Source organism: Myotis daubentonii, chromosome 3 (assembly GCF_963259705.1).
Source record: "Myotis daubentonii chromosome 3, mMyoDau2.1, whole genome shotgun sequence".
Lineage (NCBI taxonomy): Eukaryota > Metazoa > Chordata > Mammalia > Chiroptera > Vespertilionidae > Myotis > Myotis daubentonii.
This window is the reverse complement of record NC_081842.1, coordinates 181,687,282-181,702,987: the sequence shown is the minus strand read 5'-3', so window position 1 is coordinate 181,702,987 and position 15,706 is coordinate 181,687,282. Positions and strand designations below refer to the sequence as shown.

Sequence of the window (15,706 nt, the reverse complement as noted above, 5' to 3'; positions counted from 1 at the left end):
TCATAACCGACTAGAAGAATCACTTAATTATAATAATCATTTTTTAAAATATATTTTTTATTGATTTTTTACAGAGAGGAAGGGAGAGGGATAGAGAGTTAGAAACATCGATGAGAGAGAAACATTGATGAGAGAGAAACATTGATGAGAGAGAAACATCGATCAGCTGCCTTCTGCATACCCCCTACTGGGGATGTGCCCACAACCAACATACATGCCCTTGACCAGAATTGAACCTGGGACCCTTCAGTCCGCAGACCAACGCTCTATCCACTGAGCCAAACCGGATAGGGCTATAATAATCATTTTTTAATGTTAATGATATCTTCACTAACCTGTGAGGACAGTCTTTACAGATTTTCTGATCAGAATAGATGCCTTGAAAAGTATTCTTAAAAATTTGGTCTCTTCCCATTTTCTGTTGGAATAAAAAGTTCATATATTTTCAGTTGATACACCTAGAATTTATAGGTTGTTTACACAGAATTTTATTTAGAACAAACTAAGCTAAAGCATAGATGTCAATGCAACCACCAAAATAAAAGAAGTCATCTTGGCAGTTTAATCTGGGAACTAATGAAAGGATTATAACCCATTAGACCCACTGTTACGAGGGATCAGAGAAGGCGGAGGAGAGAGGTCAGTCAGAGTTGCTGACAGGCCAGCACTCTCCAAGACCAATTCCTTCTTCACATGCCTCACTCACAAGGCAGTACCGACTCTCCACAATCTTTTCTTTTCCTTTGCAGACAATGCTATAAATTTAGAAAACGTGCCTACCGCTGAGAAGAGAGGCACATGTTGGCAGTAATGGGAGGCTGTCTAACTCAGAAGGCAGTACCATTTAGAAAGTCTGTCACATGTTTAAAACTCTGGGTTTAAACATCACCACAAACAACTTTTAATCTAGTCCTTTTGTTCCCTTTGCCAAAGCAAGACAGCTCTGCATGGGGCCACCAGTGCTTACAGCACTTCTCTGAGGCCAGGTTACTTTAATGCATGCAGGTAAGAGTAGGCAGATACAAATGATTATTATTATGGAGTGTAGACTGAGAATCACATACTTTATCAAGTGTTAAATGAAATAAGAAGAAATGTATAATTTTAGTGATCTGTATATGTTTTGATGTTCAAACCCAGAAGAAATGATATATAGTTGTTGTATGCAAGATGATCAATTTCTGACTTGTCAGTTTCACAGCAGTCCCAAATCCTAAACCACTGCTCTTATACTAGTTTGAGGGGTTAGAGGGAAAATAAAACTTTGTCTACCTTGAGATATTCATCCATCTGATCAATGAGGCTAGTGAAGAACTCATATGCATCCTGTTGTTCTCTCACATAAAGTTCTTTGTTCCACATTTTGAAAATCTACGTAACAAGAATTACATGTCATTAAAGGAAAAGTAGCAACTTCTGAATATGATAAAAAAAGGATGTAAAAGAGCACTTAATGCTTCTAAAAACTAAGCTCACTATTAGGATGCAAACGTTTTTACTGAAGTGAGATGAGCTTGTGTTCAGCCACTCATGCTTTTCTCTGGTCCCTTTACCATCCTAACAAGTCTATGAAACCACAGGATGAGAGCCAAGGCCATGAACAGAGAGCTTCTCTCTTACAAACTAACCCACCTATGGGGGAAAGTACAAGCTACTCCTCCCGTGAAACATAGAAAAGCAATGTTATAAAAGAATGTTCTTTATTTAGACGCATTAGTGAAATTGGCATAGGTTCTGAGGAATGAGTTGAACAAATACTTGAAGGAGCTAAAATAAGAATCATGAGAAATATCCAAAGTAATTAAGATGAGCAAATCCATAGAAATTACAAATGACTATTCTAATAACTTGAAATCAAGGACCAATTTAAAGAATGGTATAGACAACTCTTCTGTAGGTTCTAGCAATGGGATTAATCTAGAATTAATAAAGACAAGAGACAACTATCACTAGAGAAAGAAAGTAGAGAAACTCCAAATATTCAACATCTTTAAATCTAGAGTTACTAGTGAAATACCTTCCAAAAGTTCTCAGGTACATAATACTGCAGCTTGCTTTCCATCAAATGCCCAAACAGAGACTGCACTTGGTAGAATACACTATCATCTGGATTGTCAGTGTCGTCATCCACTGAAAGTAATGCCTGAAAAGACACGAAGTATAAAGTTAGAAATATTTAACTGTTTTACAGATAACCTTGACTTATGTACGTGGGAGTCCATACATTATTCTTTTAGAATGCTAAGTGTTTGAATGTGACTGTAAAAATATTTCTAAAATACTAAAAATGTTAGCAACTTAAATAACTTAGGAGTTCAAATATCACATGTGAATTAGGTCAAACCCATCTGTCAAACAGGCAACATATTACTGCAGCAGATGTATAAAAACGTGCGACTACTCTAGCATTATTTCAGGAGCCACTGAAGAATACTTAAGTATTCTAATTTTAGTAACCCCCAAATTGCACTATATGAATGTGGAGCAATTTTCAGGCAATGTACACATTACTTATCACACCAAACAGGCAAGAGGAAGGAAATCACCTCAGGGAGACCAGGCTGCATGTACAGCTGCTGGAAGACGGCGTTCATGTAACATGTGGCGCCACCATTCCTCAGACCCACAAACCCTGCACTGGACCTGCTGTCCACTGGGGGGAGGTACTAGGAAGGAGAGGAGGAGAAACAGGAGAGAATTAGTGTCTGCCATCAGCACACGTCCTTATAGCTCTAATATAAGGGGGAAAGAGATTAAACTCAGATTTATCCATCCAGCGTACTGTGAGTCAAGCTAGCAAAACCTGTGTTCATGAAGTAGCTCTGCAGATGCTGACATAATTATAAATATACTATCATCTCAATGTTTCTTTTTAGTTCATAAAGTACACAGCATATAAGCCAGAAACTATGCCAGGATATGAGAGAGAGCTCAAATGTACCCTGATCTCAAAGGAGCTCACAATCTAGTAGGGTAGATAGGCATTGATCAAGTAAAGTAAATATACTAATACATATTTACAAATTGAGGCGATACTCTGAAAAAAAGGATTAGGGTTCTATGAAGTGTTTACTCTGAAGAATCCTGATCAGGCCAGTCTAGATGGTCAAGGAAAGCACATATTCCTTCCCTTCCTTTCTGAGAAGGGAACACTCTTCTACTCAACTTCCTCTAATAAGCACACAATTAAATAAACAGGTAAATGCCTTAGCATTTTACGTAAAGATGTTTGTAATAATGTAGATTCCAGTGCAGCACTTTTCTATGCACAAATAATCAAGAAAGGGCATCTTGGATAAAGTTCAACATGGCACTTCGCCAAGTGGAAAGGTATTGTAATGACATTCTCTTAAATGCTGTTACAGCTGAGCCTCTCGATTTAATGCCATGACCAGACCCACGTTATCTGCAAATATCAAGCCTCTGTATCCATGTAATACCTAACCAACTGACAAGACCCTGTGGATCTTTTGAATGGAAAGGAACATATTACATACGTTTTATTAACATTCAACATACACTCAGAGCAGGGTGATTTCTAAGATCTAATTACCACTGTAATTTGCTTATAGTCCAAAGCATAGATTAAAAAAAAAAAAAGTTTAAAAATAAGAAAAATTGCTGTAACCGGTTTGGCTCAGTGGATAGAGCGTCAGCCTGCGGACTGAAAGGTCCCAGGTTCTATTCCGGTCAAGGGCATGTACCTTGGTTGCAGGCACATCCCCAGTGGGGGGTGTGCAGGGGGCAGCTGATCGATGTTTCTCTCTCATCGATGTTTCTAACTCTCTATTCCTCTCCCTTCCTCTCTGTGAAAAACCAATAAAATATATTTAAAAAAAAATAAGAAAAATTGGTTTATAACAGTGCTAAAAATATATTTATATAAGGCATTTTTCATTATGCTGCTATAATTCCTGATTTATGAAAATAATAAAATTTCCATTTTAATCTGATTACATACATGTAAAACTATGCATCACATTTTACTCTGCAAGTGCCATTTTCTCTATTTAGAACGCCTGTTTCCACTTCCTTTCCTGCCTACACTGTATGTTTCATAACACTCAGCTCAAGTGACTGTGATGTTAGTGGAGAACGTACAAGCAGCTGTACAAGGGCCCTCCCACTCCTGGTCCGATACTCCAGGGCACCACAACTTGCTTCCCTCCTGCAATCCCAACATATAATGTGCTGCTCCAGGGCTCCACAGGTTTGCCCACAGCTGGACTGACCTTGCCATCTTGCTTCAATGGGCTCACAGTCTTTAAGGCTCTATTTTAAATTTCACGTTTTCTAAGAAGCCTTCCAAAACACCACCACCTGGTGGTAAAGTGTCTCTCTGTTAGTAGAGTTTTCCACACATACCTCTATCTTAAATTTGATCCCATTATATTGAAATTACCTTCTTATGGATCTGTCTCTTCCATTATACACTGACCTTGAGGGCTGGGATCAATCTTTAGTTTTGAGCTCCAAAAGCCCAACACGCCTCTTAGCAAATAGTAAACTCAATCAATCTTAGCTGAATTTAACTGAACAAAGACTGCAGTGTGACAGAGCCAATGCTTATTGGTCTCTAGTGTCTTGCCAAGCATAAACGTACTCAAGAAATAGGTTGAAATGCTACTTTTTACTGAGAGTAATTATTAACCGACTTGAAAATGTATCCTCTTTGATTAATTAAAAGGGTACCATTAAGTAATACATCATAGACTACAGATGACTTGAGTATATAAACATGATAAGTAAAAAAGTAATCCTGACTTTCTTTGTGATTAGAAAAATGAAAACATAGTTTTTAAAATTCTATGTTTAGGAGACCACTCTAAAAAATATAAGTGCACCAAGGTCTAGAAAACGTACATCAAACTCCTTGGTAAGGGCAGGGTCCGGTTGATGATGCATGGAAAGTAGTTCTTTTGTAATAATTTGAAGATTTGGAAGTGAGCTATCAGCCAACATTACAAGGACTTCATAGGCTGCCAATCGGCTATTCACTGTACTACACCTAAAAACAAAAGACACAAGTCAATTAGTCCAAGTCAATTTTTGCAATGAAAGTACAAGAGCTGTAATTCCCCAAAGAGTTAGGTTAAGTCAGGTCTGCTGGCAGAACTCTAGAAATCTAGTGGGAGTGCTGACTTAACAAAGGCGGAGGCCGTGAATACTGGAGGGATGAATATGGTTTAGAGCTAAATATCTTCGTAGCCTGATGAAGAAGTAGCAAAATCTGTCATGTATGATTCCAGAGTATTCTTATCTATGGGATATATCAGTAAAAAGAGAGGATAGTCTGAAAATTTTATCAAAATCACAACATGGAAATAACTATTTTTCAATTAAAGTAGATAGCAAGAAAGGTTTCTGTAGATATCATCCTGAAATTCAAATATCTAAAGGGCAGAAAAAGAAAGCTGTGGAAATCAGAATAGATGCCCATAAACATTTTATATGTGCCTACAGCTAAAATATTTTTCAAGGACACCAATCAACTTTCTATTTTGCAGAAAAAAATGGAGACAAAAATACATAATTTTCTCAATCAATATGTTTAGACTGCTCTCCTTTAATGATTATAACTTTGGGGATCGATAGTAATTTCTCACTATCACCTATGCCAACCTTGCAATACTATGATCACAGGTTAGGAAGGATACACAGAAAAGAGGACATACATCCATAAGCAGGTACTGTGGAACACTCTACTAAAAGAGAGACACTTTTCTTTTCAGGTGGAGTGTAGAAGGAAGAAACACTTAGGAAGTGGAGTGTAGAAGATGTGCTCAAGAGGGGGCGGTGAGGCTTTCAGATCAGCACTGAGCCAGCCACTGAGGCATGGACTTCTGGGTTGCAAAGGACAAGAATGAATAGGAAGTACCACATACACAGGCTAAATATTAAGAAGTTCTTTTGCTGTTAGTGTGATATGAAAATGGCATTACTGTGAAAGAGTTTCTGTGTATTTTAATCTCTTTCTGGCTTTATGATTCAGGCAAATGCTGGGAGTAATGGGGATAAATGAACACCATTCGGTGCACTGAGGAGAGACGAAACAAAATGTTTCCTTTTCTATTCAAGGCACTATATATGACTTAAAAAGTAACTCCTTGTGGGTGAAGGTTTTACTTTTAATAAAGTGAGAATTCACGAAAAAAATTTCTGTAAAATTGAAAATTTATTTTCTCTGTTCACTAAAAATTAATGTACTCATATATTTCTCCTGCTTTAAGAAAAGATTCCCATGGAGTTAGTACCAATCTTCTAGAACAGGTTGGGACAGGACTAAGGATTGGAGTCACTCCATCCTGAGGGACATTCCAAGAGTCCTAATGAAGGCTTCTTACCTAAAACAGATTATGCTAATAAGGGATCTCTAAGTGGAGAAATATTCCCACATAAGATTCCTTTAGGGTTCCATAAAATATTGCTTATTATGCCTTGCCCATTTTATTAACCACTGAATTATGTAGGAATTTTTTCCACTGGATAAATGCCAAATCTTCAGTTTCCTCAGGATTACTCAATTAACTCTGGTTTTCATGAGAATAGAACAAAGTTAGATTCAGAGCAAATAACCTCCTATCTTTAAGAGTATCCCTGAAGGGTCCCAGGTTTGATTCCAGTCAGGGGCATGTACCTTGGTTGCGGGCACATCCCAGTGGGGGGTGTGCAGGAGGCAGCTGATCGATGTTTCTCTCTCATCGATGTTTCTAACTCTCTATCCCTCTCCCTTCCTCTCTGTAAAAAATCAATAAAAATATATATTTTTAAAAAAAGAGTATAAACACCACCCAAATAGGGTATTACAAAAGGATCGTCCACATTTCTACCCACAGAAATTAATATGAAAGTTGATTCTAAAATTACCACTGTAATCTATCACAAACAGTTTTAATCATCAGGAACAGTCACTACTCAGCAAACCTTGAGGTTCATGCACTAAAGCACCTATACTTTTCTTCTAGAAGAAACCCTCAACACTCAGAACCTGAACCTACTGACTTTCACTTTGGACTAAATTCTGACAAATCCAGTTTCTCTTGGAATTTGTTACTGACCAAATTAACCACGTTATTACTTATTCTCTTCCGATGGAAACAATGGTACCAGCATACTTGCTCAGCACGTGCTGTGTGCCAGGCAGGCTTTATCCTAAGTCTCTTTACATGCATTTCTTTGTATAGTGGATAAGATCTTATAAGCTATGCACACTCACAAGATAGAAGACAAACTCCACGTTAAGAAAATCTTTTTCGACTAATGTTTTGAATTAGAATTTTTACCAAAACTGAACACAACGTGCATTTTCCATACTTTGGATGAAAGTCCTGTTGACTGATGGCGGCACTGCCAGCTGGAGAATGACTATTTAAAATAATTCTAGAAGCTCGGAAAAGGAAGTCATCTAACAATGGTTTAATGAGTGATGAACCTGGAATAGAGCATAATATTCATGTTGAGGATGAACACATATTTTAATTCAAAGATCCTGTCTTGCACTTCATATCAAAGGCAAAGGCACCTAAGCCACTCAATAGCAGGGCATTCAATTTAGTTTAAAGCTTAATTTTTGGCAAAGCTCTTGGTGTAGAGGAGTGGGGATGGCTGGTAGGGTCAGGGTACAGGATATAAAGATAGACAAGCGAGGGTACCTTCCTTTACGAACTTACAACAGAATGAAAGGAGTCGAACTTTCATTTTAGAAACACAAATGCCAAGAACACCACAAGATAGATGGTTTGAGTAAATAATTCTAACTTTGGGCATAGGGAATCCACTTAAAGGGTTTTGGAACTTTAAAAATCTTGCCTTCATTAGGTAAAAATAATCTGCCCTTCTCACCCTAGTTTAGAATCACTCTTTTCTATGTATCCCCAGTTGCTAAAAAGATTTTTTTTGTAGAGCTTAGTTTGTGTGATAAATGTAGTAATTAATGTTTTGATTTGTTTCCTGAATATAATTATAATACTTAATATATTTGTACAAATTACATATGTAACTCAGGAGACTCATCCATCTTCTAGGGGTAGTGGTTGGGGGCTGCCCCCCTAGAAGAAAATTACTCTTAAAAGAAGTAAGGTATACAACAGATTATATTTTATAAAGTACTCAACAGCAAAAAGAGAAAAACCTACTTTGAATTATAATTTTTATTTGGTATTAAGTTATGTGATCCAACTCTTTTGAACACTATAAAATTCCCTATATAGTTTAGTGACACAGGTAAAATATACCTTAAATTCGTTAGGCATTAAGCCAGACAATCTCCTATTGCCTGAAGGGCCAATTTTCTATGCAACACTTAGCACCTATCTTATTTTCCCAATTACACACAATACTATGGCAGGAACTGAAAATGAGCTATTCTGTCACATGACAAGATGAAGCAATAATTACCAAGCATTTCTTTTTCTGCCCCACAGAGTGAAAGAAGGGTCTTAATGAGCCGTAAGTGTCCTGCCAATAAGATGTTGTCTGCTTCACTGGTCTCACATTCAGCGGTGCGATTAGGTTCAAAGTTATCCAGCCAAGTAATCTCATCTTCAAGCATGGTAGCTGGGCTGATTCTTAACTGCTCCATTTCTGAAGCTAAGGGAAAAAAAATCAATTTCTTAAAGAGAAGTATTTCCCTTTATGGAGTCAAAATCCTGAATTAAAGTAGGCAGACAGATGTCCCAAACTTTCACTTCATCAAACTCAAAAAACAAACAAGCCCTGTCATTAATAAATCTCAGGCTATAGCTGCTCCCACAGGATTATGACAGCTCATGCATGTTCCTTCCTTCCTTCACTCACTCTCAGTCATAAACCAAACGCATGCTGAGTGCTTCTTCTGTGCAGGTCACTGTGTTACAAGCTGGGGATATAAGATGAAGGAGACAATCCTTGTTTAAAATAAGCTCCTTTGTTGGGAAGGAAAGATGGAAGGGTATGAGGAGAGCCAATGCTCCCACAGTGTTACCTACGCCTATAGGGGGCAGAGTTCTGCAAAGGAGAGAGGTCAACAGCACAGTAGCAGAGTTCAGGATTCCAAACAATGCGCCAAATTCCAGAGAACTGCTCATATGAAGCATATTTCACTTCCCCTCCAAAAAGGATTTAAAACAAGATTCCATATTGGAAATTGGGATTGGGTAGGAGAGGAGTGATTATGCTCTACTTTCCCTGCACTATAAGCCACAGCAAGCAGGGTCCCGGATGAGGAGGTAAAGAGGGATATGTCAGGGTCAGCCAAAGCTGGACCGGCACCAGATACGAATCCTGTCTACTTCTGTCACTCACTTCTATTACTATCAACACATCTCAATAGACATTTCCTCTTTCTTTCAATAATCAACTTTTGAAAAATGATCAGAATGGACCATACTAGAAAGACTTCTTAATAGCTCTGTATCAGTTTAATTAAAGTATAAGCGCCTTTGACAATTTTTAAAATCAACAGATTTTCTCAGCATATAATAGTTGGATACATAATAGAAAACTGGCATATGGGGTTTACATGCTATTTTCAGGAAAATGAAATTCAACCTCAAATGATAGTTATAATCTCACTTATATCTCGATACATTAAGTCAGAATTAGAAATGTCCATTTGGCTTTCTTTTCTCCTTCCCACCCCCTCGAATTTACTCCCCCCATACAAATTAAAGTTAGACATTTACTTACTTGTCAGATCATCTAATAATTGGCACCTCAGGTCAAAATATTCCATACACTGAGACAACAGTCTAAAAAACAGATTTCAATTAAAAGAGGCTGATTTCAAAATAAAAATAATTTTCTTTATTATAAGAAGTTCATAAAAACAATTGAATGAGACTTTTCCTAGCACAAAATAACTACTTTTACATTAATTCAACTTCATTATTTTAGCAAGAGGCACATTAATGATTTTACCATTACAGATACACACAGGAGTTGTGAAGTATGCTGAGCTGAGACTGTGACACTGAGAAGACATGAGCAGTGTGACCTTTACACAGTGATCTGGCTTGAATTGTTTCAGGCTCTTACCAACCAGATAAGGGGGAGGTGGGAGATGGAGGTGGGAACTGGGGGTAACAGAGAAGCCTTGGTATTATTTTAACTCTCCAGTCCTGAATTGGGAAAAACACTGAAATGCCCTCTTTCAGACACAAATGCTAGAAGAGGAGAGGAGAGATTCTTCTGTCATCTCCATAATGCACAGTGGACTTTATGGGAGCAGTACCCAACTCATTATTCTTTCTATATAATGTGAGGTTTCTCATCTTTATCACGTACCTCTGATTGACTCCTCTCATAATACTAGTTGGAGACCAGAGAGGCAGCTGAGCTGTGAGAATCACACCTAGGAGAAACTGATTTGGCTTCTGTACATCTGGATGAGTTGAAGTATCTGTCTGACTAAGAGTATATAGTTGATCACAGGCAACACGGCGAATCTGGAATTAATTAGTGGCAAAGAACATCCATCATCCACTTAAAAGATTGCTTCAAAAATGGTTCTCCTTCAAAGTCTATACTTTGAAGGATACTCTAAGAGTCCGAGTATTTCAATATTAATGGTAAAGTTTACACTGAATAAACTAGGATTAAAAACAAGTGTGTTCTGGGAACTGATTTCCGAAACCATTCTATTATTCTATTCTAATCAATAGATTTAGAACTTAATATAAATGAAAATAAGGAAAGTTAATTTTCAAGGTCATGTCAGACAATCAGAATTATAAAATCTAGTGAAACTTCATGGCTTGAAGTTGGTCTTGATTTTGACCAACATGTTGATGCTTAATGCCAGCTGTCCTTGCCAGCTATGGGTGTTGAACACTGGCTCTAATATTTTGTTTGTAATAAACAAAAATTAATTTTAGAACTAGTCTCTTAACTTTTGAGGGATATGGAATAGAAAGGAGGGCAGGCAGTCCAAACGGTCATTTTGTATGATTCCCTGAGAGGACAAGATGTCATTCCTTCTGTATTCTCTACAATGTTACAGGTATCCAGAGAGCCAAAGACAGAAGAGGACCAAAGGGGTTTTTTTATGAAGTAATGTAAACAATCCTTACCTCAGCACTTGGCGATCCAAGCAGAATATCGATGATAAAATCAGCAACACAGGGCAAGTTATAGAAAGATGCTAATGATAAGAATAAGGAAAATTGGGAGCAGGGGGAGAAAATTAAGTTAGGAAATACATTTTCAAAATTTCAAAAATTCTGAATAATTTCTTAAGCTTCACTATAACAGAAATTCATCTCTTCTACATGGAATCAAATTCAAAACCTTTGACAACTGCCTCCATGCCTGTGAGCAGGACCATCTTGGTCATCTTTGTACCTTACATTTTAGTACAAATGCCTTGCACATACCAGTCACAGAATAAATACGTCTTGTGCTGATAAACTACCAATACTTGTGAACTATAAAATATACCCTACCACAAACTTAAATGATAAAGAAAATTGAAGAGAAGTTATAATTTTTTTCATTTTTATTTGAAAATACCTCTAGAATTAAACAATTATAGGAAAATTTAACCAAGTACTATGGCCTGTGTTTAAAAGTATGTCATGACTCACACTTCTCATATATAAACCTTCAAAAGCATTCTTGTCAAAGTAAATACTTTTGAATACTATTGCAACGTGACAAATCTCTAATCTTTTCTATATGTTTATATTATAAAATGAACTTAGGTGTTATAGTAAATACATAATGATCACATCTATATAACAGGCAGCCTAAATCAGTAATAACAGTGAAGAATAGAGCCCATATGTATTGGCACAATTTTTAAAAGTGAAACTTTAAGACTTCATTCCTGAATAAATAAATATTTATTGAGGGCCTACTACGCACTGGACAGTGCTGGAGACTGAGTAGGGAACAAAATGGACAAGAATCTGTCCTGATGGAGCTTACAGCCTAGTTGCGGAGGGGGTGATGACAACATGACAAATAAATCAATTGTATTATTTGTTATAAAATGATAACTGACACAGCAAAAAATAAGGTGCAGGTTTTAGGTAGTGCTGGAGCTTGAGGGGAGTGTTGTGGTTTCTCTAAAAGGTGGTCAGAGAATGTCTCACTGAAAAAGTACCGTTAAGCAAGGACTTGTAGGAAATGAGGAAGAGAAAGCAATGTAGACAGATGGCCGAAGAAGATACCAGGAAGAGGGAGCAGCCAGTGCAAGGGCCCTGAGGCAGGAATGTGCAAGGGTGGTTGAAGCAGTCACAGTAGGTGAGGAGAGCTGGAGAAGGTGAAGGCACACAGGTATCAGATTGTGTCTGGCCTCGAAGGCCTTAGTGAAGATTTGGCTTTTACTCAGTGTGAACTGAGAAACCACTGCAAGGTTTTAAGCAGAAGAGTGATAGGATCTAACTTACATTTAAGAAGGTCCACTCTGCTTACTGTGTGGAGAATAAACTGCAAGGGTAGAAGCAGGGAGATTAGTTAGGGTACAATGGCTGTGATCCAAGTAAGAGATGATGGCAGATCAGAGGGTAATAATAGTGAAGAGGTAGAATCTAGATATAGTTTAAAGGAGGATGTGCCAACAGCTTAGAAGTGGGTTGTGAAAAAAAAATTGAGGATGACTCCAAGGTTTTGGCCAGAGCAAGACTGCTAAATAATTAAGTTGGGAAAACACTCGGCTGATATGGGCCAGATCAATAGTTCAGTTGTGTATACGCTAAGTCTAGAAAGCTATTTGAGATCCAAGTGGAAATGTCAGGGGTGTAGTCCAGGTTGGAGACCCAAATTTAGGTATCAGCATATAGTAGAAATTGAAAGCTGTGAAAATGGATGAGACCGCAGTGATGTAGGACCGAGCCCTGGAATGTTTTAACACAAAAAGTTTGATTCATAACAGCCCCACTTTGCTAAAGCCAACAATAAAGTTAAAAGGGCAAATCTTAAATTACATAATTTTTAAGTGAAGTCATTACTGATATATAATTCTAATTCTATAGTTTATGAACTATAATTTGGGTTGTTTTAATTCCCCAACTAGACAGTAAGCTCCTGGAGGGCAAACATACTGCTTTTTATAGCACTCACTACAGAACCTTATATATAGAAGGTGCTCAGTAAATGCTTGCTCAAAATCTCACTACTCTAGCACTTTACTTACCTGTTCCACATGCAAGCGTGCCCCTCTTCATTTCTAGAACATGACCTTGTATCTATAAAGGCTCGTAAATAATTCCCAACAGAAACCCCTTTCCCTAAAGGAGAGGAATCCCAAGCAAGCCTCCTGCATACCCAGCTGTTGGCTCCGAAGCTGTAGGCAGGTAACCAGGAGAGACAGAGCCTCGCCAGCAATCAGGGAGTCTTTGGTGGACACGGACTGCTGGCGCACACAGATGCCTGCGTGCAGGGCAACTGGCTCTCCTTCACTTCCAGAGCTGCAATTGCTTCCTGGAGAGGGACAAGCAGAAGGTTACTATGGTCCCACAGGACCAGTGGATCTTCTCATAGCCTTTTAATGTGTTCCCCAGACTCCTCAAGTGAAATTAAATAGTCCAAGAAGACACTTTGGTCTAAGAAATAAGAGAGACTTAATCACTTTACATGACCCTGACTGCTTTATACATAGTTTATGGGGCAAAACTAATTTCAGGTGACAGAACAGTGCAATTTTGGAGCCATTAGAAAGTCTTCCTTGGATGTTAAAACACTCCTTATTGTGATGCAGGTGGGTTACAATATGTAAAAATCGTGTTAATATTTCTGAACTTTATTATATATCTGTCACACATTAAAATTTTTTTTCAATACTGAGGTATACACAAACTCATAGAGTGAACAGGGAAACCAAATGAAGCTGAAAAGTAAAGCTACTTATAAAGGTCTAATAGAAATAAGTGGCTGAACCAAGAAAATGACTTTTCCATGTAGGAATCCTAGATGAATTTTTATTACAGCCACAGTAACTGGCCTCATGACATTTTACACTGAGCAAGATAAAAACTGTTTGATTTGGTGTCCCCACTGCTCATTTTTTTTCTTAAATGAAGTATGACATACATATAGGAATGTGCAACCTATACAGAGATGATTCTTACAGCTATTTCTTGCCCAATGCTCTAATTACTTTATCCTTTTTAATCAGTACCTGAACTGCTGAGCCTGTTTCGAATTCCAGCAGGAAACAGAGAATTACTTTCTTTTATTGGTTGGCTACTCCCAACAAGGTCAAGTCGTCCTGCAGCAGCAGCCCACGACAGTCTCATGAAACAAGCCACAGTGGAAGTAAAATCATTTACTTCCATTGTCTACAGAAGGATGGAAAGAGTGTTTGTTACGAGAAAAGGCAGTACTGGAACACAATCCATTGGCTTCTATGACCTAGTAGTCTCAGTTTGTGAGATTCTTTCCCTCCAAGATCACCTAGAGCAGTGGTCAGCAAACTCATTAGTCAACAGAGCCAAATATCAACAGTACGACGATTAAAATTTCTTTTGAGAGCCAAATTTTTTAAACTTAAACTACATAGGTAGGTACATTGCTATTAACTTAATTAGGGTACTCCTAAGGCTTAGGAAGAGCCATACCCAAGGGGCCAAAAAGCCACATGTGGCTTGCGAGCTGCAGTTTGCCGACCACGGACCTAGAGGACCACCTTATTAATGCTTCCATGCTGTTCAAAGACTTTCAATATCTCTCTGCAACCTGTAAACAAGGACTATGATCTCCATGCTCTGGCTTTAAATTACCTGGCAACAGTTTTGTTTTCACCATTTCCCCCCTGCCCCACAATGCATTTTTGCCTGTGTGAACTGCTGTGTGACACCCCCCCCCCCCCGAAACGCCCCCAATAAGGCTCTGGTTTTCTCTAACTTTGCTCACGCCCTCCTTTTTTTTTTGTTGAACGACTCTCCTCTCTCGAACTCTCCATACTTAGCTCTACATATCTAATCCTAATCTATTCTTCAAGGCCTACCTTAAATGCCACCTCCCACATAAAATCATCCATGATGGCCACAGGTGAAGGTAATTATTCCACTTCCTCTGAAGGTCTATAGAATGTTTTGTCTTTGTAGTTTTCTTATAACACTTGACATTTTCCACCTTGAATTATAGTATTTCCACATAAGTGGTCTCTTTCTTACCATAAATTCCTTTAAGCTAATATTCATGTCAATAGTCAATACTAGAGGCCTAGTGCACAACATTTGTGCACTGGGGGGGGGGGGGGGGCGGGGGGGGCGGGTCCCCTCAGCCCAGCCTGTGCCCTTTAGCAGTCTGGGAGCTCTTGGCACAGATGGATGTCCAACTGATAGCTTAGGCCCACTCCCCGAGGTCAGTGCATGTCATAGCGACCTGTCATTCCGAAATTCGGTCAATTTGCATATTACCCTTTAATATATAGGATATCTGAATGGTCCCGCCCCTCAACCAGTCATTTCTAAACAGGAGGTACTTACTAATTCTTGAATACACGAATCACTTACTTGTATTGCAACTCGTGCAGCAGGAATGATTTCCTCCACCCTAATAGAAGACCTATCAGACACTGACAACTGTCGGTAGGACGACTTTTCTGGGGTACCACATAGGGACATCTGCCTGCTGGTCTGCCGGCTAACGTTTCGGAATGGGCGAGAAGAAAGTGCCTCTATACCATCTTTGGCAATGTCTTCATCTAATAACGTGGGCATTGTTTGTCCAACAAGTAAAAATCTTAAAAGGAAATAAAAAGGTAGACTTATTCAAACTCATT

The 15,706-nt window shown here is 38.3% G+C and overlaps 1 protein-coding gene across 5 annotated transcripts in view; it reads right to left on the bottom strand.

Moving 5' to 3' along the window:
• Positions 1–15,706, bottom strand: part of USP24 (ubiquitin specific peptidase 24) — a 131,986-nt gene that overhangs the window by 33,306 nt on the left and 82,974 nt on the right. For all 5 annotated transcript variants that reach the window (XR_009451977.1, XM_059689426.1, XM_059689429.1 and 2 more), the window contains 13 exons: positions 15,438–15,666; positions 14,099–14,258; positions 13,246–13,401; positions 11,049–11,119; positions 10,264–10,424; positions 9,667–9,728; positions 8,398–8,589; positions 7,315–7,432; positions 4,864–5,008; positions 2,547–2,666; positions 2,018–2,143; positions 1,273–1,371; positions 336–418 (listed from right to left, as the gene is read on the bottom strand). Coding sequence is in view for 4 of the 5 variants with exons in the window: in XM_059689426.1 (XP_059545409.1) it covers positions 336–418; positions 1,273–1,371; positions 2,018–2,143; positions 2,547–2,666; positions 4,864–5,008; positions 7,315–7,432; positions 8,398–8,589; positions 9,667–9,728; positions 10,264–10,424; positions 11,049–11,119; positions 13,246–13,401; positions 14,099–14,258; positions 15,438–15,666 (1,722 nt within the window). In the remaining variant the exon portion in view is untranslated. The remainder of the gene's footprint in view (positions 1–335; positions 419–1,272; positions 1,372–2,017; positions 2,144–2,546; positions 2,667–4,863; positions 5,009–7,314; positions 7,433–8,397; positions 8,590–9,666; positions 9,729–10,263; positions 10,425–11,048; positions 11,120–13,245; positions 13,402–14,098; positions 14,259–15,437; positions 15,667–15,706) is intronic.